At 46.5% G+C, this 25,226-nt stretch overlaps 1 protein-coding gene across 3 annotated transcripts in view; it reads left to right on the forward strand.

The window, feature by feature from the left end:
* Positions 1 to 25,226, forward strand: part of CYFIP2 (cytoplasmic FMR1 interacting protein 2) — a 112,933-nt gene that overhangs the window by 29,452 nt on the left and 58,255 nt on the right. For all 3 annotated transcript variants that reach the window (XM_039876528.1, XM_039876529.1, XM_039876530.1), the window contains exons 8-19: positions 335 to 463; positions 2,694 to 2,798; positions 4,875 to 4,966; positions 6,739 to 6,856; positions 9,030 to 9,149; positions 9,654 to 9,779; positions 13,807 to 13,973; positions 14,722 to 14,869; positions 18,066 to 18,219; positions 19,062 to 19,218; positions 19,735 to 19,831; positions 22,939 to 23,015. In XM_039876528.1, the coding sequence (XP_039732462.1) occupies positions 335 to 463; positions 2,694 to 2,798; positions 4,875 to 4,966; positions 6,739 to 6,856; positions 9,030 to 9,149; positions 9,654 to 9,779; positions 13,807 to 13,973; positions 14,722 to 14,869; positions 18,066 to 18,219; positions 19,062 to 19,218; positions 19,735 to 19,831; positions 22,939 to 23,015 (1,490 nt within the window). The remainder of the gene's footprint in view (positions 1 to 334; positions 464 to 2,693; positions 2,799 to 4,874; positions 4,967 to 6,738; positions 6,857 to 9,029; positions 9,150 to 9,653; positions 9,780 to 13,806; positions 13,974 to 14,721; positions 14,870 to 18,065; positions 18,220 to 19,061; positions 19,219 to 19,734; positions 19,832 to 22,938; positions 23,016 to 25,226) is intronic.

A 25,226-nucleotide genomic window follows, 5' to 3' on the forward strand; every position in this document is an offset into this window, starting at 1 on the left:
AGGCTGGGGCTTCCCACCACCTCTTCGGAGCTGGCTTGGCTAAGTCCACACCCTCAGAACCACACCGAGCTGACTGTAGGCCAGTTGTAGAGCTGAAAGCACTTTCTAACCATCAGAACTGCCGCGGGGAGGGAATTCCCTGCCATGGGAGAGGTACAGGAGCTCTGACCAACCACCGTGGGGACACTGAGGCGATGACACGGGCTCTGTGTCCCCCAGTGGTCTCGGGGGAGGTGGGAGGTACACACAGCCTGCCGCCTAGCTGCGGGCCTTCCTCGGGATATGGGTGAGAAGGGTGAGGGAGAGGGGCTGACCGGAGGGCGGGGCTGTTTAGTGTCTCCATCAGCAACTGGAAGTGATCCCCGGCTACGAGGAGCTGCTGGCCGACATCGTCAACATCTGCGTGGATTACTATGAGAACAAGATGTATCTGACCCCCAGTGAGAAGCACATGCTCCTCAAGGTACAGCTCCCATAGTCACCTCCTTCTCATTTAAAACCATTTCTAAAGAGCAGTATTTCTTTTTCTTACTTAAAAATTGATACAGATCTTCCTGCGTGCAATGTTTTGCAACTTATTTTTTTTTTCCTTGACTATGTCATATACATCTTTCCAGACATCATTAAGGGTATTTCTGCAGTGTCATTTTTAATGACTGCTCTGTCGTCCGTTGTATGGGGACAGTGTTATTTAACGGATCCCCTGTTGTTGGATATTCGCTAACCTGCATTGAATATTCCTGCAGCACAGCCTTTGTGTACATGCTCTTAACAAGTCCAACTTCCTGGAGGAGAAATTGCTGACTCAAAGGGAAGGCAAAATCTTCAAGCTTTTGCTCTGTTTTGCCAAAATGGTCACATTTGATTGATCAGTTTACAAGTTTCACCTTTAAATTGTCAAGTAATATTTATTATTGTAGAAGATCTGAAATATACAGAAAGGCACAAAAAAATTTAATCTCTAAAACTCCATTCAGAATAACCCTTTTAAGCATTTAATGTATTTCTGTCTCATTTTTTTCTCTGCTTATATAGTCAACATATACAATACACATAAATTATGTGTGTGTGACTTTTACCCCATTTCATTAAATGTATTGGAATATTATGCAGCTGTTAAATAATGTCGTATGGATGAGCTTTCATTTTTTGAGCCATTGTTCTCCTGTTAGCTGCTTAGGACGTTGATGACTTCTCTCTAACGGCTGTAGCACTGAGATGAACAGCCTTCTGCACGTTCTTTATATACACACTGCGTAGCCCCTTTTGATTCTTCCTTCCCCAGCATCTCACCTTTCAAAGTGCTCCTGGTGGTTCTACTTTTTCTCCATCTCTCCTCCAAGTCACTTGTTATTCTGAGCATCCCGGCCCTGTTTGTGTCCCGGTCTTTACACTTCCATAGTACCTCAATGGCGTTTGCAGGGCAGTGTGGCCTTGTGACTTGTTCACTCTGGCTTCCTCTGCCCAGTCAGAAATCCAGAGAAGTCGCCCTGCGTCCAGCAGCCTCTCACCCCCAGTGCTGTGCCCGGGCAATTATTGTGACTCTCCCCAGAATCGCTGCTTCAGCGACTAGGTTGCCAGTTTCCAGTCCACCAGGCATCCTCCATGCTGCCATCAGATTCTCGGGCCCGCCTTTTCTCTCACCTGCCTTTCACCCTTAGACACCTCAGCTTCAGTCTGGCCCCAGCACTGTTCTGCTCTTCATGTCTCCGCAGTTTGTGTTAGTGAATGCAGATGCCACCAGGGGGTGTTGTTCACTCTTAACAGAAAAGTCTGGCACACATGCTGCAGAACCACAAAATGCAACTAAAGAAGTGACCTTAACAGTCCTCAAGTTCACTTCCTTATATGTCAGATGTGATTTACTCATGGTCACATAGCAGCTGTGAGCCAAGGAAAGCTGCTTTCAGCCTCGTTGTTCAGGCTCCCTGTACGTTTGACTAAAGGAGCAAAACAAGCCAGCATTCAGGAAACTATTAAATGGACTGGAATATCAAGAATCATGAGCCTGTCGACCTGCTTATTGGGCATTGTCAGGCAAAAAAAAAAAAAAATGTATTTTTTTAAAAGAGTCTCCGATGGCTCCTCCTGAATCTTTACTTAGGAAAGAGGTGAATAGTTTTACATTTGTTCAGCATTTAGCAAGTATTCATCAGGTGCCTGTAATGTGCTAGACCCCAGGGGTGCAGCAATAGCACAGCTCAGTCCTTTCTCCCTAGAGGGATCTAAATGCATAAACGATGTTATCATCAGATCCAAGTTCAGATTCTGTCTGCAGCTCACTAGCTGTGTGATACTGGCAAGCTGTCTAACCTCTCTGTGTCTCCAGTTCCTCCTCTATAGAGTAAAGATATTGTATAGAACTTGACTTATAAGATTGTTGTGAGAATTATGGATAATTTTTTTAAAGCCCTAAACACAGATGAGCCCATAGTAATAAGTGGCCGCTGTAATTTGCTAAAGGGCCATCTGTATTTCTTTATAGAAATCCAATTTTTGGTTGAAATTAGACGTATGTGTTCTTTCTTTATTTGAAGATATATGAGTTTTTGTAATAGACTGTGCAGCTACAGGGTGTGTGTGTGTGTGTGCGTGTGCATGCATGCATGCCCACTGACCTACTTTTTTTTGGTTTTTTGAAACTTTTCCAATGGATGTCACCAGCTTCTGTGCTCTGACCCTTTTCACTCCAGGTAATGGGTTTTGGTCTCTACCTGATGGATGGAAATGTCAGTAACATTTACAAACTGGATGCCAAGAAGAGAATCAACCTCAGCAAAATCGATAAATTCTTTAAGGTCAGCATCTGAGGCTGGGGCTGGGGCTGGACAGGGGCCAGGGGCTGGGATGGTCTCTCAGGAGACAGGAATGAAGTTAGCCAGCACATGTGGGCCTTGTTGATTGGGGTATAGCTCTAGAGACCCAGAGGAGGAGCAGGGGGACTAGAGTGCCCTGCGCCTCCAGCCACCTTGGCAGAAGGCAGCCCTGTGAAAGGCAAACATGCTCCCTAGTCTCCAGATTCAGCTGGGAGGCCTTATGATTCTTTTTGCATACTGCCTTTTCCCTTTCCTGAAATCCCTTGCCATCTAAAGGAAGAGGCGCATCCTAGAAGACAGTGCCTGCTTTAATTTTTAGTGTAAATGAGAGCTCACAGAAGCAGAAGGATTAAAGACTGGGTTTTAAAATGACTGACTTTTGCAAAATCACTGCCTTCAGCCCAGCCCACCAGAGGCCACTTCAGCTGGTGTCTGTGTCTGGGCAGAATGGTTCATGGCATCCATGTGCCCCAGACATTTCATCTTCTGGCCCCAAATCTTTCAAAATAAAACCTCGCAGTTAAGTTAAGCCTTTGAGGTTTTTGCCAAGGGCTTTCCTACTTTGGAGTTGAATTCCATGTTGTCAGTTGATTCTAGAGTTGGGCACTGCAGGCCTGGAGTGAGCCTGGGAAGTCAGATGTGGAGAAGCCAAGCTTAACATTAAAAGTGGACTCCCTCAAAAGTATGGCGTGGGGGACACGAGACTGGGCCTGGGTCTCACCAACTCTTTGAGGTTAAAGGGAAATAAGTCACCAAAAGACACCCTGTGGCTTGGCTTCTTTTCAAGGCTGAAACTCTCACTTTTCTTCAGAGCTGCCCCAAATGAAAACAAGGAGAACCTTGTAAAATCTGCTTCTGCCTTCATCAGCATGATGAGATGGGGCGAAGCGGAAGAACACTGCCTCACTTCAGACGGGCCTGGGTCTTAGACCGGCCCTGCCACTTAGTAGCTGGATAACTGAGACAGTCACGACACCTGTGAAACCGAGTTCCCCAGCCTCATATGAATGCTCATTGTATCTACTCTATGGGGTCCCCCTGAGAGTTCGGTGAGATCACACAGGTGAGTCAGGCTTATATGCCTGGCTCCTTGACTTCTAGCCAGTGTTACTTCGTGAAAAGAAATCAGTTACGCTGTCTAAGCTTCGTTTTCTTCATCTGTGAAATGGGAATGACCTGACCTCCCGGGGTTATTGGATGGGTTGAGATACTATTTTTTTGTTTTCTTTAAGACTTTTTTTTTTTTAAGGAAGTTTTAGATTCACAGCAAACGTGAGCAGAAAGCACAGAGATTTCCCACATGCCCCCTGCCCCCCCAACTCCGTGCATAGTCTCTCCCATTATCAGCACCCCCAGCAGAGGGGTGCATTTGTTAAAATGGATGAACCTGCACTGACACATCATCGTCACGCAAAGTCCATTGTTTATGATAGGGATCACTCACGACCTTGTACATTCTGTGGGTTTTGACAAAAGTAGAATGACACGTATCTTCCGTATGGCATTATACAGAGTAGTTTCTTTCACTGCCCTAAAAATCCTCCGGTTCTGAAGTGCCTCACTCGGTGCCGAGCGCATCAGAAGCGGGCAGGAAATGCCAGCTTCCCCTCAGGCATTTGTCCTGGTCTTCAGCTGGGACTTGTCTGCCCTCTGGTGTCAGGTATAATGATTTCAATGATGTCACATGGAGTTTCTCGGGAATGCCACACTCGGCTAGCAGCATCCAGGTGCCCACTCCTTGTCCAGAGTTCCAAGCAGCGAGGATCCTCTTATGGGAGGAAAATTAGAGCAAAGAGGACCTTGCCCTGGGAGGCAAGCCCTCGGCTCCTCATCCTTTATCTATCTTCCTGCTGGGTGACCTTGAACAAGTCACTTTGCCTCTCTGGGCTCAGTTGCTGGAAGACAGGGGACCTGTATGCTGGCTGGGGCTCTTCTCGGTTCCAAGGTCACACAGAAGCATCATCGGAAGCAAGAACTGGGGGTCGGCCCAGAGGCACGTGGAGGCCGCCGCCCAGGTCCCCCTCGGCTTCTCACGCGCTGTGTTTGCTTCCTTTGCAGCAGCTGCAGGTGGTGCCCCTTTTCGGCGACATGCAGATAGAGCTGGCCAGATACATTAAGACCAGTGCTCACTATGAAGAGAACAAGTCCAAGTGAGTGCCTGCCGTAATGTCTCTCGGCTCCCACGAGGACGCCCAGCCCGGGCAGGGGGCTGAGGGGCCACTTCAGCCCCTCCTCCCTCCCCAGAGCCCTGGGCAGGTGGATTCCAGAGGGGAGCAGCGGCGGGCGCTCTGAGCCCTTTTGCATCTGCCCTTTGCTGCCAGGGTTCAAAAGTGCTCAGAGCACAGCCACGCCCCTTCTCCGTCCCAGCCGTGAGCCACGCTGCCCACAGCGGGACAGCAGGAGTCCCCCTTCCTTGAGAAGCGGGAGGAAGGGCTGGCCCTCAGTGGTCAGGTGGAGCGAGATGGTGTCCTGCTTCATCGCCCCGATTCTCTCTTCAGGTTTCGTGTCCGTGCAGTAAGCACGTCATGGAGTGTGTGGTTCGGGCAGTTCCAACTGTGAAGTGGGTTGACAGCCTCACCTAGAAACCACCATCCTAGGGAATCTGTGCTAAGATCTGGGGTGTTAGTGCCTCATGGGAATTGGGGGACATCCAGGAGCAGCCTTTCTCTCTGGAGTTGTTAGGAGGCTTCTTCTGCCTGCGTCTCTCCCAAAGCTGAGTGACTTTGACCTTTCCATCTAGCAGTGTGGGGCGGGCTGGACCATCCTTTAGTCATGAGTGAGGTCTTAAAAATGCATAAACAATGTCCTTGAACTTCACCAGCCTTGAGCCCCTGTGACTGAGTCTCGCCAAGGAAAGCTGGGTTAGTCCCTTCGTAACCCAGTGGCTGCTGGCGTGTAAGAGAGATTTTCTCAGAAATCCGTAGAGTTGAACACTGAACTCATTTCCTCACGTTTTATGCATGAATTCTCGACCACCTGAAGCTGGTTGGGAGTGGTAACATGGCCAGGGCGGGGTGTCAGTTTCAAGTGATCTTGTCCCCAAGCCTACACAGTTAACTGAAAACCAATGCCAAAGTATAAGCATGAGGAATTCTATAACCTTTCTGAGTATTCTTGTGAAGGCCGCGTCAGGGCTCTTTTTAAAATATTCAATTCTTGCCAAAGCAGCTATCTGCCTTATTTGGTGGCCATGTTTCTAGTCTGTCTACCAGGTCACCTAAATTGGGGAGCAGAAGAGGGTGAAAGAAAGAGGCTGTCTTTTGTATCTTAGGGAAGGAGGATGAAGATTTTCGTTCATTTCTTCTCTAGTGTAGGATGATTTTTCATCTTTTTTGATATCTTTCAAAAAAGAGTTGAAAAGAAACAAGGAAGGAAGAGGGAGGAAGAAGAGAGGTGGAAAGGAAGTGAACCCGCAGCACCCTCAGGGTGCCCATGGCGTCCCTCTCCACGGAGTGCTTCCGTGTTGCCAGGTCACTGCTGGAGGAGAGGCACTGTCCCTTCAGGTTTCCCCAGTCCCTCCCCAAGGCTCCTTCAAAGCCAGCTCCAACCACAGAGTGTCAGCGTAGTGGTCAGTAGACAGATTTTGGGAGGCTGCCCATTTTGCTTTTTCTTTACTCGAATTCCAGCCCTTTGTAGCCCTCGAGAGGCTGTCAGTTCTTCCTCACTCGTTCTAACTGGTAAGTACTGTGGACATCAGACCTCTGGAAAGGCCTGCGCATGGGTCTTAGAGGAGGAAGAAGGGCTCTTCCACTGAGCCTGCGGTCCCCACAGCATGGGGTGAGCAGGCTGGGTTACCGCTTGGTTCCACCCAGGGGATTGGCCGCCTTGTCTAGGCACCAGGAGCAACTAGTAAGTGGAAGGAGCCTGTCCCACCAGGCGCCCAAGGCCAGGACCCTTTCCGACCCTATGATTTTCTGCCCAGGTGGACGTGCACCCAGAGCAGTATCAGCCCTCAGTACAACATCTGCGAGCAGATGGTTCAGATCCGGGATGACCACATCCGCTTCATCTCTGAACTCGCTCGCTACAGCAACAGTGAGGTGAGCTTGCTCGGGCTGCTGGGACGGAGGCCCGCGTGGGCCCAGAGTGAGAAGGGGCAGGGACCCGCCAGGAAAGAAACGATCACAAGGATAATGGAGAGCAAGACTGAGGGAAGAATACACATCGGAGGCAGGAGGACAGGATGGCCAAGAACAACTGGGTTTGATTCTGGTTCCGCTTGGACCATCGCAACTTATTCAACATCTCTATGCCTTGGTTTCCTCCTCTGATAAATGAGAGTAATAGTACCCAGAAAGGTTCGCTGAGAGGATTAAACAATGTCTGACCCATATGGTGCCTAGCAGATGGTAATAGACTAAGAATTGTCTGCACGTGATCCAAACTGTCTCTACCCTCGATAGCAAGAGAAACAGAGTTCTGAACACTCATACTCATAAACACCATCTAAATATTATTAAACTGCACAATAACGAGTGATTGTTGAACAAGCCAGAAAATATAGCTAGGGACAGAATTAATTTTCAAACCTTAGAAAAAATGCATATATGCCCAAAGAGGAGAAATCAATCACATAAAATCCTACCACCCGGGACCAACTGTGATTAATATTTGGGTGTGTCTGTCCTTCTGGATCTCTTCCCATATGAACCCTTCCAATAAATATGTGTGTTGGGTTACTAACACAAGCCCTCTGAATTCCTTTATTACCTGGCGCTCCTGGATGACTGCACGCTGCCGTGTTTGCTCAGTGCTTCCACTATGTGGCTGGTGGCGGTAGTGCTCATGCTTTCCAGACCCAAGCTCAGAAATGCCTGTGATCAAAGGGCAACATATTTGAAATGAGGACAATCAGACAAATGCAGGTGGTGTGGTCTTTAGGTCAGTGGACATAGACAGGCGTCAAGCATCAAGCTTGTGGCTTTATAAATCACATGTGCCAATCAATTGAACTAAAGCTATGGGAGTAATTTAAGTGCAGAGGCCCCCTTTATTCTTTGTCAAGTTTTGGTCTGAGAATGAGTCTGGCTCAAAGTTATTTTTAAATTGTACACTTTAGTCTGTGTATATACAGACAGCCCTCGTTATTTTTAGTAGTTATGTTCTGTAAAGTGGCCACAAACACTGATTTAGCAAATACTGAATCATTACTCCTGGGTTAGGTTCCTGTGAGCCTCTGTCACAACATTTTTTTCATCTGATCAGTGCATAACCTTATGTGCTTTTCTGTTTAAAGACATCTTATGTGATATGTATTGTTGATTCATTAGCATTGAACTCACTGCTAACGATACTATAACTCACAAACCTTATCTAAAACGTGTTCTCCATAAGGCACTTCATAGCCTTCTTGCATTAGGAACACGAGACAGAACACTAGGCTTGGGGCCATTTTAAATAGGGAAATCAGCAGTAAAAAGTACAAAAGTATGAAAAATGTGGTACTAAATAAACCACAAAGAGGTCAGTTGCTTGCAGTATGAAAGCTGAAACAAGAAGGCAGGGCATCACGGTGTTCGCCCTCAGCTGAGAATGTGACCCAAATTTTTCACCATTCTGCATATGTCTATGAATGACTGTGAAGGTGCTGGGAGTATTGATTTTGAGGTTATAAATAAATTTTAGTGAGTAGGCGAATTCACACGGAATCCACAAATAATGAAGACTTGCTCTCTATATTTTTGTGTGTGCATGCATACATGTATATACACATATATGTATTATGTCTATGCATATGCACATGAAAACATACATGTTATATTTCATTGTGGAACATCACACAATCAAGTAGATGTTTGTCTTCACCGGGGCTTTTCAATCAGTGAGTCATGTCTAATTAATGAGTTGCGAAATCAGTGTATTCAGAGTCAAGTTGCCTTGTGACAAATGTTTTCTGGATATATTTACTATCTCTAGGTAAGAATGTGTTCCTGAATCTATAGTATGCATTTCCTCCTGTAAATTGCACTCACAAAGTTTGAGACCGCTGCTCTGTGACATCCCGGGGTGGTTGTGAGTGGGGCACTGGCATCACAGCATCTGAGTGTGAACCCTCAGCCATTCACAAGCCGTGCGGCCTCGGCAAGGCGCTTACTTGTCTATACCTCAGTTTCTTCATCAAGGGGGTTTAATAACAGCACCTCTCATATGGTGTTTTTTTGAGTGAAATAAAGTATAAAAGCATCAGTGAGGCTGACGGCCAGTGTTCTCCAGGTGGTGACAGGCTCCGGGCTGGACAGCCAGAAGTCGGATGAGGAGTACCGTGAACTCTTCGACCTGGCCCTGCGGGGCCTGCAGCTTTTATCCAAGTGGAGCGCCCATGTCATGGAGGTGGTAGGTGTCCCAGGCCGGAGGCCTGTCCCTCCCCGCCTCCTTCACTAGGACTCTGTCTGCCTCTGCCTCTCCCAGCACTCTTTTTTAAATAGCTGCATTGAGATATAATTTCCACAGCATACCATTCACCCATTTTAAACATAGATTTGTTGGTTTTCAGTATATTTACAGAGTTGCACAACCACAGTCAAATTTAGTACATTTTTATCACCTCAAAAAGAAACCCCACATGACCACCTCCCCAGTCCCTGTCCCCCCATCCCCAGTCTACTTCCCGCCTCTTTTCCAATTCTAGATGTTTCCTATAAGTAGAATCCTATCACATGTGGTCTTTTGTGGCTGGCTCGTTGCACTTTGTATGATTTCAAGGTCCATCCGTGTTGTAGCACGAATCAGCAGTTCATTCCCGTTTGTGGCTGAGCAGTCTTCCATTGCATGGACACCCCTGGTTTTGTCTGCGCATTCCTCCCTGAGGAACATGTGGGTTGTTCACGCTCTCCCCAGTACTCCTGGAAGCTGGTTCACCCCACAGACAAGTTCTGTAACAAGGACTGCCCTGGCACGGCGGAGGAGTACGAGAGGGCCACGCGCTACAACTACACCAGCGAGGAGAAGTTCGCCTTCGTGGAGGTGAGGCTGACCCCCTGCGTCCGCTTCGCCCCGAGGCTGCTGCTCAGGGTCCATCGAGGTGGTGAGGTGGTTCCAGGGTGGTTCTGAGCGAGACGGCAGCCTCGGTTCCCCTCACGTGCATACACTTTTTTGTCTCCCTGTTTCCGACCCGAATTCATCTCTGTCAAGTTATTCAGAAACAACTAGAAACTCATTCTGTTCTTAAAAGTCCAAAGGAAAGTGTGTTCACTCAGTAGAAAAATGGGCAGAAGGAAACCCATAGAAGAAACAGAGGAAAACAAGTGACTAAGAGAGAGAAGAAAAATGCCCAAATTGCTGAGCGCTCAGAGAGAACTCATTCATGACAGAGAGAGCTACAGATTGAAACGAGGATGAAGTAGAGTGTTGACCAGTCAGGATGGTGAGGACTTGGGAGATTGATGATGCCTGCTGCTGGTTGAAGTGTGGGAAATAGACCTTCTCAGATACTTTGGCCCATCTACATTTTACGGGCTTTGTATGAAGGCGATCTGATCGTAGGTATTCAGATTTTTAATGTGTGTACCCTTTGCCCAGGCATTTTCTTCTGGGAGTCTGTCCCAGGGAAAGAAGCCAACTGTGCAGAGACATATGCATGTAGGTATCACAGTAGCGTTTTTAATACCAAAGTATGTGAAACGACTGAGATCACCCTCAGTATGAGACTAGGCAGAAAAAACAAAGGTATGGCTAACGTCACGACTATTATGCAGCCACCAAAATGGATGTCCTGACATGGAAAGCTAAGCACATATGTTGTTAAGTTAAAAAAAAAAAAAAAGATTATAAAACAACATGTAAAATTATTCCATTTAGATTAAAATTAATATACTTTTGAGTATTTGCTCAAAACTAAAGAACATAAGTACTTATATTTACATATTCACAACCATTAACAGTGGTGATTTCTGGAGAAGAGACTCTTACTTCCTGCTTTATAACTTTCTATTGCTGCTGCTGTTAGTTTGTTTCATTACAAAAAGATATTTCTCTTTTGGGGGAGGGGAAACTCCTTCACACTAAGTCATGAGTGACAGCTACCTCTTGCATGCCATTCTGAAGCCTACAAGTCAGAGAGGCCTGGATACTGATCTTGGGCCCAAGGCCACTGCTTCTCTCTGAGCCTCAGCTTCCTTCTCTGTGAAGCAGAGCTAGTAATCTCTACCTACTTCAATCCCAGGGTTATTGTTGAGAATCAGACAGTAATTTTCAAAGGAGATAATGGCATAAATGAGCTGTGAAGGCTGCAAAGAGTCAGACACGTACAGGGGTTCAGGTTGTTCTTTAGTGGATCTCCAGGCTGCACTTTAAAGGACCCAGGCTCAGGGGTGTAATTTCAGGCAAGAGACCAATTGTCCTCACTCTTGGCGTTGTGCTGAGTGCTCCCCTGGCCTCGGACACTTCCACTGCTAATAATCAGCTTGGAAGACCGTCTCCCAGTCATCATCACTGGAAGAGAAAGTCCTCCGCAAGCCTGTGTAAAATGAGACTTACAGTTGGAGGGGATATGCAACTTTGTAAAACTGCTCACACCTTTCCTGAATAAAAGGAACACATATGCACTGTGGGTCATTTATAAATGCTCCTCCCAACCCCTTCCTTTACCCTCACCTCCCACGGCCTCATCAGATCATCCAAAGACGACCACCATTTTCTATATTTCCTTCTGGTCTTACTTTGCTTTGCATGGAGAGGATCATTTTTATTTTATTAGTAAGACATAAAAAAATTTTTTTAGAAAAAGAGTTCTATGTGGCATTTTACAAGTGACTTGTATCACCACACTCCTCCCTGAATCCCAAAATAGGAGAACACCTTTCACCCTGATGAGCTGTGTCTTCTATAGAGTTTTTGGTTTGGGGCATTTTCTATTATTTCCTACTTTGGGAGATAGCAATTTAGCTCTCTCATCTCTACTCTTCCCCGCCCCCCAAAAAAGAAAAAAGAAAACCCAGTTTCCTTCCTCCATCTTCCCAAAGTGGTAATTTCATACTTTTTGGTTAAATTAATAATTGCTCTATGCTATTGTAACCAAGTACCTATTGTTTATTGCTGAATCACCTAGTCTAATGGGAACACATTTTTTGTACAACTTTTGTTTTTGGTAGAGCTAACAGTTGTGAGAATTCTTTATATATTCTAGATACAAGTCCTTAGTCATCTATATGTTGCAAATATTTTTCCTAATTGGTGACTTGGCCCTTTCATTTTCTTAGGGGTGCCTTTTGAAGAGCAACTGTTTTTAATTTTGATAGAATCCTACCTATCAGTTATTTTGTGGCTTGAAATTTTTGTATTCTAGTTAAGAAATCTCTGTCTGGCCCAAAGTTGCAGAGATTTTCCCCTAGATCTAACATCAGTTTACTACGTTTAGAGTTATTCTGAAACATCTTCATTATCTATTCCTTCCTCTGGTTCATTATTTCCTGGTTACATCTCTAGCCTGGAGCCCAGATTCTTTTATGATGTGTTGTTCCTTTAAGGCTTCTGTCTTGTTATGTATTTCTCTACACTAAAGCTTCTCTCCAACAAAACCATTATACTTGTAGGTTCCAGTGAAAATCCTCACGTCTTAAACTATGTTCTTACCATTTTCCCTACCTCAAATGTTCTTTTTCGTCCTTTAAGGTTTAGAGAAAGGACAAGGCTTATTACCTCAGCTCATTTGTTTATTTATTCATTCCCTTTCAACAAAAATTTCTTTTTTTAAATAATATTTTTTTTTGTTTTCCAGTTATAGTTGTGGCATACAATATTATATTAGTTTCAGGTGCACAGCATAGTGATTAGACATCTATATAACTCACAAAGTGATCACCCCAATAAATCTAGTGCCTCTCTGATACCATACATAGTTATTACAATATTATTGGCCACAGTCCTTATGCTATGCTTTGTATCTCCATGCCTATTTTGTAACTGCCAATTTCAACAAAAATTTCTCGATGGCCCACGATGGGCCCAGGCCCTGGGCATGAGGTGCGCACAGCATGGCTGAGCCGTGCCCCTGAAGTGCCTACAGTCTGGTGCAGCGGGGAAAAAGTCGAACACGTCAGATGGGCGTGGCAGTTGCTAGGAAGCTGATGTGGCCCATGCTTTCCCTCGTGAATTCTGAACCAATCTAGGAATTAGCACTGGAGGCTGATGGAGGTCAAAGGATCAGGTTTGTTGCTGGTACAGCTGGGCCAGAGAATGTGGCTTCCACCCAAGGCCACACGAGACTTCCTCCGTCTCCCCCATCCCATTCAACCTACCTGCTGGGAAACAAGCAGAGCAGCTGCAGAAATACATGCCTCCCTTGCTGGGGATGGGGAGGGGATGATTAAGAGAAGACGGGAACCCAGTGGAGAAGGCGCACGTCCTGCAGGCAGACAGATCCCAAGATAGAATGCTGAGGTCAGGCTATACTCATCACAGACACTTGTCTCCTCACCTCTGCAGACAGACAAGTGAGTTGAGGGGTGGGGGAGGAGGCAGCTAGAGGGGCAGATGCCACCCATGACCTCTACAGGAATCCTATTTTATGGACTTAAGTAGCAACTAGCCAAATTATTTCAAAAGCAAAGATCGTAAAAATTCTTTCAAACTTCTTATAGGAAAAGGTTCTATTTGCTATGGTCTGTAGATGCATGCTATGTGAAGAGGCCTGCAGAGTTCAGACTGGTACTCCAAACGTAGTCCACGGACCGGTAGCCATTTGTCATCAGTCAGCGACAAGACAGAGAGCTGATGCTGGAGTGAAAACTCAACTGCACGAAGCGTGCTGTTCAGTTCGGCTGGCACCTTCGCTTTGTGGCGGGACTTTCTCGCTGAAGGAGGCAGGGTGCTGATTTCTGTTCTGGCACACATTGCTTATCTCGCTGTGAACTGGCATTTTGAGTGGCACTGGTTAGCCTTGTGCTTCTGGACATCTCACACGGCACCCTCCCTGTGATGTGGTGAAGGGTGCTGGACAGACAGGTGAGCCGAGAGGGCATGATGAACCTGACCTTGATCTGTGCTTGGCCAGGTGATCGCTATGATCAAAGGCCTGCAGGTGCTCATGGGCAGGATGGAGAGCGTCTTCAACCAGGCCATAAGGAACACCATCTACGCGGCTCTGCAGGACTTCGCTCAGGTGACACTGCGTGAGCCCTTGCGGCAGGCGGTGCGGAAGAAGAAGAACGTCCTTATCAGGTGGGTTTTCGGTGGCCCTTTTCAGGGACATATCAAAAATCGGGGGTGTGAGGTACAGGCCACAGAGGAAGTTCCCTGTCCAGGCAGCATCCCGGGCAGCCTCTGAACACACGGACCCTCCCAACAAGGTGCAGCAAGATTTAGGAGGCCGTAGGAGATTGGACGTTTGAGATGAATTCGTCCTCAGTCTCTGGGTTTGAAGCCCGTATCCACCACTGTCTAGCTATGCGAACTTAGTCAAATTACTTACCCTCTTTGAACCTCAATTTTATTTGTAAAATGTGGATGACAATGGCACCTACTCCATAGGCTGTTGGGATGATAAAATGAGATAATCCGTGTGTACACCTAGGCACACAGCAGCATGGAGTAAGTAAACGATAAATATAAATGATTATTAGAACTTTAAGTATAAAGAGTTTAAATAGGACTGAGACTCTCTGATAACCAAAAGGAGAACTATCTGTCCTGCCTCACTCAACTTCTGCCCCACTGTGTAGGCTCGGAGCTGAGTTCTCAGAGAGCCAGTGGGCGTCAGAATCACCCCGGGTGTAAAATGCAAGTTGTAAAACGTAGACTTCTAGATGACACCACCTGTCTCTTCAACCTGCATCTCTGGGGGTGGGGCCGGGGATGAGCACATTTCACAAGTGCTGCTGGGACACCACAGACTCTATAAACAGGCTTGTATTGTTTACCCCCTTCCAATGGTGAAACCTGGTCTGAGCCTCAGGCCTTTCTTTCCCAGTGTCCTGCAGGCCATTCGAAAAACCATCTGTGACTGGGAGGGGGGTCGAGAGCCCCCCAATGACCCATGCTTGAGAGGGGAGAAGGATCCCAAAGGCGGATTTGACATCAAGGTGCCTCGGCGTGCTGTGGGGCCCTCCAGCACACAGGTAAGCAGCCCTAAGCACAGGCCAGCTCTGCTGAGTGGAGGCCAGCCAGGCCGTGGCCGGTCATCCTGGCTGGCCATGATGCGGTGGGGGGGGGTCCTCAGGCAGGAGGGGCAGGGTCAAGCAGCTGTTCTAGTCTTATCCTGCCATCTTGTTTTGACATAAGAGGGAGGACCACTGGCTTAAGATTCAGGAGACCTGGATTCTAGTCCTAGATACCTGTGTGACCTGGGGTACATTTACACAATCTCTTTGTGCCTCGGTTGTCTAATCTGGCAAATGGGGGTAATACCAGGACTGGTTCCAGAGTGTAGGAAGAGTTTAAAGTGGAATCTATATGCATCTATTCTGCCCCTCTTTAATGAATCCTGGCCCCTTCCCCTACAGTGACATCCTAGCTTGGAAATTCACAAGTTCTGTCTCTGACTTGCTGTGTGATCTTGGGAAAGTACCTTGACCTGTCCGAGCTCTGAATGTCTCCATTAAATGATAACTTTGGATGGGATGAGATTATGTTACTGAAAAAATAATCTCCACAGCCCCCTAAAGCACAAGAACCGAAAGCCCCTAACCCCTTAGAGAAAATCTAGTAACCAGAGAGATTCAGAGTTGCCAACTAGAGCTCCTGAACAACAGGCTTATCATCTGTAAACTTAAGGGGAAAACAAGTAAAGAATCTGGGCATTTTAGTTAAATCTTTGTTATCTGCTTAAAGATGAGTAGTTCCTGGTAGGCTTTCTGAGGTATTGGGGAAAAGCATATGGATCCACTGTGGCTTTTAAAGGTCTTACAGGCCCCAGAAGCCCCAGGCTGGGAACTCCCATCTCACATGACCTTTAAGCCTCTCTCCTACCTGACATCCTGAGTCCATGAATCATCTGAGATGAGCCATCCAAGGCCCACCGCGACCCTTCTCATTGTGTGTGTGTCTGTATCTGGGCAGGGGCGCGGGGAGGTGAGAAGTGTTCTCAGCACTGTCATCGTCACTTCCCCTGGCTTCACAGTCCGTGGGCCAGTTTGCACCAATCTTGCCTGCTGGTTGTGGGACATCCCACGGAAGCTTCTACAAACAGTTCCGTGTAGTGTTACGGGCCAGAGACCTTTCCAGCCCAGAATGCCCTGGAGGGGCTGAGCAGAGCTGTCAGGTGTTTCCATAAGTCCTCAGACATGAGTGAGGGAAAGACAGACAAGGCAAAAGAGAACCTGGAAAGCAGGAGAATGAGAGAGGGCAGCCGACAGAGAGAGAGAGGTTGGGTGGGTGGGGGGGGTGGAGAGAAGAGAGGAGGGAGTATTCCTATAGACAAGTGAAAGGTGAACGTCACCAACAGTTAGTCCCCCCAGCACCACTGAGTCATGTTATGTGGCACAGGTGCATTTACTAGGCTCCTAGACTAGGTTGGATGAGCCCTAAGAGACAAACTAGTCCCAGTCCCCTCCCCCTATTTTACAGATGGGGTAACTGAGGTCCAGAGAGGGGAAGTGACTTGTCCCAGCCACCAGGTGAGTCACAGGTTGAGGTGGGACAAGAACCAGGTCTCCTGACTCCCACCCCAGGGCTCCGTTAGGGCCCTCGGAGCATAGTGGACACGGGCATCTAGCGTAGCTGGGATGTTGACTGTTTCGGTGAATTGAATGCTCTGTTCAGTAGCAGTATAGGTGGGAAAAGAATTCTCCTCCAATGGACAAAATAGATTTTCAAATAGAGTTTAATACAAATCAGTCAATACCCACATGGATTGGACTCGAAGAATCCTTTCTTTGAGGACTCCAAAGGCCATCATTAGAACATGCTTCTTGATTCTTAGGGGCGACAGACACGCCCACCGACAGGGTTGCAGAGGGCGAACTATCTGATCAACTGGCAACCACAGTGGTGCCTTTGCCATACGGTAGGGACAGCGTGCCACTCCTTCTGTGGCCTACGCCCCACCCAGTGCCAGGCACATGTTGGGTAAGGTCCTAGAGAAGGTCCAGAGGCAGCGAGGACGGACGCGGTGGCAGAGGGAGGTCGGTGCATCTCAGAGGTGGTCGGCGAGTGGCCCCTAGCAGTCGTGGCGGCTTTCCCACCGTATACAATACCTCTTGCTTTTCTCTCTCTCTTTCTTTTCTCTCTCTCCCTCTTCCCTGTCTCTCCTGCCCTCCCGTTCCCTTCTCCTCTCTCCTATCTATGTCTTAGGCCTGCCAGTGGTCCCCGCGGGCTTTGTTTCACCCCACTGGTGGCACACAGGGCCGAAGAGGCTGCCGATCCCTGGTATAACACCGCCTGGCTGGGTTGGTTTGGGTACACTTCTCCAGGAGGCAGCAGGAATGGACTAGCCTGGCTGCTCAAGACCCCTTCCAGCCCTAAGATTCAAAGACAAATGATGTGGAAAGATCTAGATTAGCACTTGTACCCTTTGCACTTAAGGTCCTCTCTAAGTGGGAGTTAATTGTGTAGTAGGCCTCCTGTGTAAGTACCAAGCTTCACCCGCTTTCCACGCAGGATTTCGGCAAGCTGTGCAATGCAGCCGGTGCCAACAGAGGGCGAAATTTCTCAGCAATGGAATCAAATGCTGAGAATCAGAAACTCGAGGTGGGGGAGGGGTTTGTTCTGGTCATATCTGTTTCACAGTTCCTTGGAATGTTAGAGCTGAAAGGGACTGCTTTGGGAAAGCATCTGGTAGGATCCCCTTATGTTAGCAGATAAGAAAACTGAGACCCAGAGTGGGGCTTTGTCGCCCAAGGTTACACAGCAAGTCAGCAGCAGTACCCGGCCTTAAAACCCCAGTCTTTTGACTCTCAGTCCAGTGCTCCACCCATGGTGCCACCGTGGCCGTCCAGGAAAACAGAGAGTGACTCCAGGGTGACGTGGAATGAGGTTCGCCTCCGAAGCCCACACCCTTAGCGGAGCAGAACAGGCGGGAACCTGGGCCTTGAACTTCTTGGTATTACCAGGCCCACCCACCCAGGAATGCCGCCGGCTCCGGGCAGAGCTGCCTTCCCGGGCTGGCTAGTCTCCCTCTCGAAAGCCTACATGTTTCCAAATTCATTTCTCCAACCCTAAACTGGTGCTTCCTTAAGACAAAGCTTTTTAAAGGGCAGATATCTGCAGAAAAAAAAAAATATATATATATATGTATATATAAATGCAGCGCAAAGCAGCCTCTCCCGCGGGTGGAGTGCCGGCCCCTGACCCTCCCGTTGTATTTTCTCTCTCAAGCTGTACATGGTGCGGACCATGCTCGAGTCGCTCATCGCAGACAAGAGCGGCTCCAAGAAGACCCTGAGGAGCAGCCTGGATGGCCCCATCGTCCTCGCCATTGAGGACTTCCACAAGCAGTCCTTCTTCTTCACACACCTGCTCAACATCAGCGGTGAGCCGCCGCCTCTGGGGAGGGAAGGGGGCTCCTGGGTCCCAGAACCGCCAAGGCCGTTGGGCCAGAAGTGGCAAAGAGACACGATCGTTGACCCACAGCAGCCTATTTTGCCAGCAGGGAGGGAACATGCACATTCTGGTGGACTCCGGGAGGCCAGGCCTCAGTGCAGCTCTTCCGGTTTAGCTGGGAATGTCTCTCTGGTAGACATTTGTGGCTGATTTGTCATGAAGCCCTTAGTAGAGAGGGCTCGACAATGGGAACACACACGTGACAGGGCAGGGTGGAGGGAGACACAGCAGCACCCCAGGGTCGTGAGAATGGTAAGGCATCGCTCATTACTGGAGAGCGGTATTAACCAGCAGTCCAGAGTCTTCATAGACAGCAGCCCGGGAAGGGCCTTCGAGGCCTCTGGGCGGCAGGGAGTCCAGCAGGACCTCGCTCACGGGGACACAGGGCTGCAGTCCGATTAAAAGCAGGCACCTGGAGACCCATCCTGACACTGTTTGTAGAGCAAGCACACTTTTACTCTTAGACTGTGTTTTCAGGATGGCTTTGTAGGGGGGCGATGGAAATTGTGGGGACATCTAAGCTCTAAAACATCTCTGCTGCCCTCCCCCATGCACTGCCACTGTCTATGAAACTCAATAAGCCCTGTCTTCTAATTAGACGTAGCCTGGCCTTCAGGTACAAGAGAGCTGCATCTGCCGAGCAAGTGATACTTACGAGGACCTCTTGTGTACCTAGCACAGTCATAATGAAAATTAATAGAAACAGTAATGCCTAAGATCTCCTAGTGCTGTTTCTGTGTAACCCGAGGCTCCCTCTCTCATGCTTTTTAGAAGCCCTGCAGCAGTGTTGTGACCTCTCCCAGCTCTGGTTCCGAGAATTCTTCCTGGAGTTAACCATGGGCCGGCGAATCCAGTTCCCTATCGAGATGTCCATGCCCTGGATTCTCACAGACCATATCCTGGAAACCAAAGAACCTTCCATGATGGAGTAAGAGGCAGGCCTGGGCTAGCAAGGAGGTTCCTGGGGTGCAGGTGATGGGTGGTTTGCCAGTGAGCTCTGTTCTTTCCAGAACTTCCCAGATGAGGCCTTGTGCCCAGCCAAGGATCGGGTCACACCAAATTTGACCCAGCCTTGCAGATAGATTTGGAAGTCTCCCAGCCCATCTGCCCTGCCTGTGCTTTGTCGGTCTCCTAACAGCCATGCTGGGAAAAATGGTCATCTCTGGGGATCAGGAAGCTAATATCTTTAACTGCCACCAATACCTTTTAGTCCCAGGCTAATTTTTTCAGGCCTTGGATTTATCAGCATCATGGACTTTTGATTTCTGTGCACAAACTGTAAAGGAAGTCATTCCCAGGGGGAGGCTGGAAACATCAGAGTGCTGGAAGGTTCTCTTTTGCTCATCTTTTCACCCAACACTTCACATTTCCCAAGCAGGTATAAATCTACCTACCTTCACAGAGATGATTAGTAAGCTGCTGGCTGTTGTTTTTCCCCCTTCAGGTACGTCCTCTACCCGTTGGATCTGTACAATGACAGCGCCTACTATGCTCTGACCAAGTTTAAAAAGCAGTTCCTGTATGATGAGATCGAAGCCGAGGCAAGTGACGCGTGTCTTCTTTTGTTCCCAAAATCTTGTTTTGAGAGTCTGGACTTTTCAGATTTTTAGCTATTGGCACAAAGCAGGGTATCTTAGTCCATTCAAGCTTCTATAACGAAATACCACAGACTGGGTGGCTTATAAACAAAAGACATTTACTTCTCACAGTTCTGGAGGCCGTAAGTCCAAGATCAGGGTGCTAGCCTTGTCAGGTGAAGGCGCTCTTCCGGGGCACAGACTTCTCATCGTGTCCTCACGTGGCAGAAGGGGCGAAGGAGCTCTCGGGGGCCTCTTTTATAGTGGCACTAATTCTGTTCACGAGAGCCCCACCCTCGTGACCTAATCACTTCTCAAAGGCCCCACCTCCTAATACCGTTCACTTTTGGGGGTTAGGCTCTCAACCTATTCATTTTGGGAGGTATATCATAGGGGGTCAATGACTTGTTCTGGGGAGTGATCTTTGTGAGCATCAAAAAGGACCGAGAGGGGAGGACTCCATAGCGCAGTGGTTAGCACGTCTGCTTTATACGCATAAGGTCCTGGGTTCGCGCCCCAGGTGGAGCCAGGGACCATATCTCAGGTGCGCCAGGCCCCAGGTGCACTGGGCCCCCTGGGTGCGCCAGGCCCCGGGTGTGCCAGGACCCCCCCCTCCCCCCGAATGTGCCGAGGGTGCGTGCCACAAGCACGTGGGAGGAGACACCTCAACTTCAGAGATCCAGTTCTTAAAAAAAGAGGGACGGCAACATCCAACATCAGGGGTGGAAGTGGTGGTGGGGGGATTAAAGAGGGAGAAAAAGTAAATAGATAGATAGATAGATAGATGATAGATAGATAGATAGATAGATAGATAGATAGATAGATAAGGACCGAGAGTAGGATGACAATCTCTCTTTTTCGACTGTCGAAGGGATGGCAGATGATTGAACTGCATAGGTAAAATTATTTTTCTAATGTATCTTTTTTGGTTTGATTACCTGGTTATAATAACAACAGTAATACCACCTATCAATTATTATATATTTACCATTTGCCAGGCACAGTGCTAAATACTCTATAAGCATTTACAATAACCTTTATAACAATTTAAAGAATTGCTCCTATTTTACTTTAAAATCTGAGACTTAAAGTGATAAAGTGTCATTACTCCAAGGTCACACAGCTTACAGAGTCTCTGTCTAGTACTGGTGGGACTGAAATAGCCATCTTCTCAATTATTGAGCTATTTAATAAACAGTCACTCAATGGCTTTATTCTGTAATGGTCAGGATATCCTAGGTTATGCTGCAGTAACAAACAACTCCAAATATTTAGTAGCTTAAAACCAAAGGTTTATTTTTCCTTTATGGGTTAGCTTGGGGCTCTGTTCCATGTAATCTTTAATCTGGGACCCATCTGGAACATTTACTGGTTGCCATGGCAGGGGGAAGGGTTAGGGCGAATTACATTCTGATACTTAAAGCTTCCATCTGAAAGTGACAACATGCCATTGGTCAAAGCAAGTCACATGGCCGTACCTCCTTTCAAAGAGAAGCCAGGAAGTGCAGACCTACCATGGCCACCAAGGACCAGAAACGTGAGGTCAGTGGCACTAGTGACAACCAAAATATCTCATCTTCGCTTTTTGGAAATTGGAATGATAGTCTCTGCTCTAAAGTACGTGGGGTAATATAAACGTAGAATGAGGCCAATTAGGTAAAATTTTTATATAAATTTAAGGCGTTCTCATTATAAAGGGAAGACATGAATGTTTTACGGTAAGCATCACCACCAAATTTTTTTGAAAGTTTATGTATATCAAAGAAAAGCTAGTGGAGATGCTGCTTTCTTTCTAAATCCTCTGATTTCTATGGGAGCTGAAAATCTTGATGGACCCCAATACAAATCTGTTCCCTGCGTCTCCTGCCCCCTTTCTCCTTCCAACCCCAAATTCTGTTCTGCATGATGAAGGGCCTCATGAGTACGTATGTGGATATCCAAGCTTTGTCTACCCCGCTGCCCGCAAACAGTGGCCCCTTGGCCCACCCGGCCCCTAGGGTTACACATACCTGCAGTGTAGTTCACTCTTGGGGATGAACCCAGGGGAAAGAGCACCCAGGGCTTGAAAGCATCTCGGGCCATTTGGGCAAGGATATGCAAAGCTGGTTCTAGAAGAGGAAAGTGGGGTATGAGTGGCCACCGTAACCAGGACCCTGCAGGCTCTTACCTAGAGGAGGCCCCATGCCCTTGAAGTTCAAAGTCCAGGGCAGAGGCTTTGCTTAACTGCAGATGAGGACACCACTGTACATACCACTGTGTTTTTGTGTTAAAGGTATAACATCTGGGGTGTAAAATAAGAGACCTGAAAGCCCTTTGAATAAAAGCGATAATTTTATGGAGCTGTGAATTTGGTGAGAAAGGAATCGAAGATTAACCACCTAAATAACAGTCTGTTTCCTTTGAAGCTATTCTTACAACCTGCTTCTACCACAGCCTGATCTCTGAGGTCCCACCCTCTGCTATTTCCTGTTCCTGCCATGTTGGAGTGTTCGGTTTTGATCCTCTGTGTCTGATGTGAACTCGCTTCTCACTCACGCATCACAATCTGTCATCAATGTGATGTAACACTGAAATGACAAGATAGTCCCTTGTTCATTAAAAATCAAAAAATTTTAAAGAATATATTTCTTCGGTTTTTAAATTTCTAAGACCCTTGCTTCTTTATTTGCAAAGCAAGATAAGGGAAGATGAAAGGAAAAGATAAGAAAGTCAATAGGGAGAGGTAGCCTGGGGAGGCTGATACGGGTCATTCATTACAGGATATGAAGACCTATCTGTGGCAATTCCCTTGGGCAGGCCCCTTTTTACAAGAGCGGGGGACCAGCAGGGATGGTGATTCCTCAACAGCTTTTTAAACTTCGCTTTCTCTGTGCCTAACAGAAGACCTTGAGAGCAAGGGACCAGACTTCCCAGATTTCTTGGCCATAGAATCTTTTTTTTTTTCCTTTAAAGCATCTTCCCCCACAGCACACTCTGGGCAGGGCTTTTTGGAAAGCCCACTTTGAGTTGCCTGAGTTTCTGTAATAAAGCTGGACAGACGCCATTGACATTTTCTGCTTCTTCTTCGCCAGGTGAACCTGTGTTTTGATCAGTTTGTCTACAAGCTGGCAGACCAGATCTTTGCTTACTACAAAGCCATGGCTGGCAGGTATGAGAGCCCAGGGATTTTTGTTACAAAGCCTCCCTTCTTTAGCACTGAAAGGAAATCTGAGGGAGTCCATGGGCCTGGACTTGATAGAAGAAAGGAAAATAGGCAGATATGGTGCTGGGCCTCCTGGAGCTTACTGTCCAGTGGGGAAGACAGGAATTAATAAAAACTAATGAATGTACAGTGACAAGAGAGGTTATGTACTCCCTATAAAGGAAAAGTTCATGGGAATATGGGAATATATAATAGTTAAACCTGAACTAGTCTTTGGGCTGGGGAACCGGAAGGGCTCCCCGGACGCCCCTGAGAAAGTAACATTTCATTTTTCAAATTGATAGAAGTAAAAGTAGGTGAAAGGTGGGACAGGAAATTGTAGGCAAAAGGAACTACTTGTGCAAAGTCCCTGTGGCAGAAGTATAATAATAATAGCATACCAAATACCCTGTGGTGTCACTTATATGTGGAATCTGAAAAACAAAACACACGAACAAACAAAACAAAGAGAAACAAATTCATAGACATGGAGAAAAAGCTGGTCATTGCCAGAAGGGAAGGTGCGAGGGGATGGGCAAAAAGGGTGAAGTTTTAACAAGAAGCACAGACTTCCCAGTCATAAAATAAATAAGCCACAGAGATGTAGTGTACAGCATAAGGAATATAGTGATATTATAACAACATTGTATAGTGACAGGTGATTACTAGACTTCTCATTATGATCATTTCATAAGGAATATAAATGTCAAATCACTATGTTGTTTACCTGAAACTAATATTTTGTATGTATTATTTGAAAAGTTTAATAATAGTAATAATAATAGCATGCCTACCTGTTAGGGTCATTCAGAAGACAAATATGATTAGTACCTGTAAATGTCTCTCTTCACAGACCACAAGAGGGGGCAGGCTTCATGACAAAGCTGGAGAGAGGTTGGAAGAGTTGGAGAAAGCACAGGAGGGAAAGAATGATCTAGATCAGTGCTGTCCATTAGAAATATAATGCAATTATAAATGCGAGGCACAAATGTAATTTAAAAAAATTTAGTAGCCATATTTTAAAAAGGAAAAAGAAACAGGTAAAATTAATTTTAAGGATATACTTTTTTGTAGTCCAATATATCTAAAATACTATAATTTCAACATATGTAACAATTAAAAATTATCGAAGAGGTAATTTTCACTTTTTTTCTAAGTCTTCAGAAATCTAGTGTGTATTTTATATTCATAGTACAGCTCAACGTGGACTCACCACACTTCATGTGACTGGTGGCTGCTCCCTATACTGGAGAGTGTAGATTTAGATTATGTCACTTTCTTGCTTAAAACCTTTTAACGACTTCCAATTCCATCTAGAAAACATCGAAGCTCTTTACTGTGGCTTATGTAACATGACATGATCTGGCCCTTGGAATAACTTTATCAGTTCATTTTTGTACCCTGCCCTTTATCCACACTGGCCCTCTTTCCTTTTCTCAAACATTCTAAGCTAATTGTGCCTGAGAGATTCTTCCCCCAGATCTTTCTATTTTTAGCATTTAAGATCTCTGTCCAACAAAACTTCTCTAGAGAGGCTTTCCCTGACCTCCTAACACCAAATGACCTTATTATTTTCAGAACACTTACTACTCTGCAGTTCATGCCTCAGTGTGAAAGATAATAGCGGTGCATCTAACTCATAGGATTGTTAGATTAAAAATGAGTGCATGCATGTGCACCTGATCAGTAGTAAGTACTACACAGATTTTTAGTACTGGATATTATTTTATTCCTCTGCTTGTTTATATAGTATCAGTCTCTCTTCACCATGACACAGGCTGCACGAGGACAGGAACTTTGTATATGTGGTACTTTTAATGTTTTAGCCTAAGAAAGGATATGGGATATGCCAAACGTACACTCGATTTCTTTTCTTCCTTTCTTTCTTTTCTATTTTTTTTGTTTGTTTTTTGTTTCTTCTTTGTTTTGTGTGTATGTGCGTGTATGTGTGTATGTTTGGTATGAATGAAAGAGGAAAGAAGCTCAACTTCTGAGTTGCCTGTCTCTGACTTTGGAAACATTCTATTTCGCATGGTGAGCTCTTATGGTTGAAAAGAAATGTGAAGAACTTCGCTCTTGGACAGTAAAAATATATATATTTAAAATATATTCGATAGTGTTTCATGGGTGGATCCTGTGGTCTAATGTAGACGTGGCTGGGCATTTGAAAACCATTCA

The sequence above is a fragment of the Pteropus medius genome, unplaced genomic scaffold (assembly GCF_902729225.1).
Source record: "Pteropus medius unplaced genomic scaffold, Ma_sr-lr_union100, whole genome shotgun sequence".
In the NCBI taxonomy this organism is placed as follows: Eukaryota; Metazoa; Chordata; class Mammalia; order Chiroptera; family Pteropodidae; genus Pteropus; species Pteropus medius.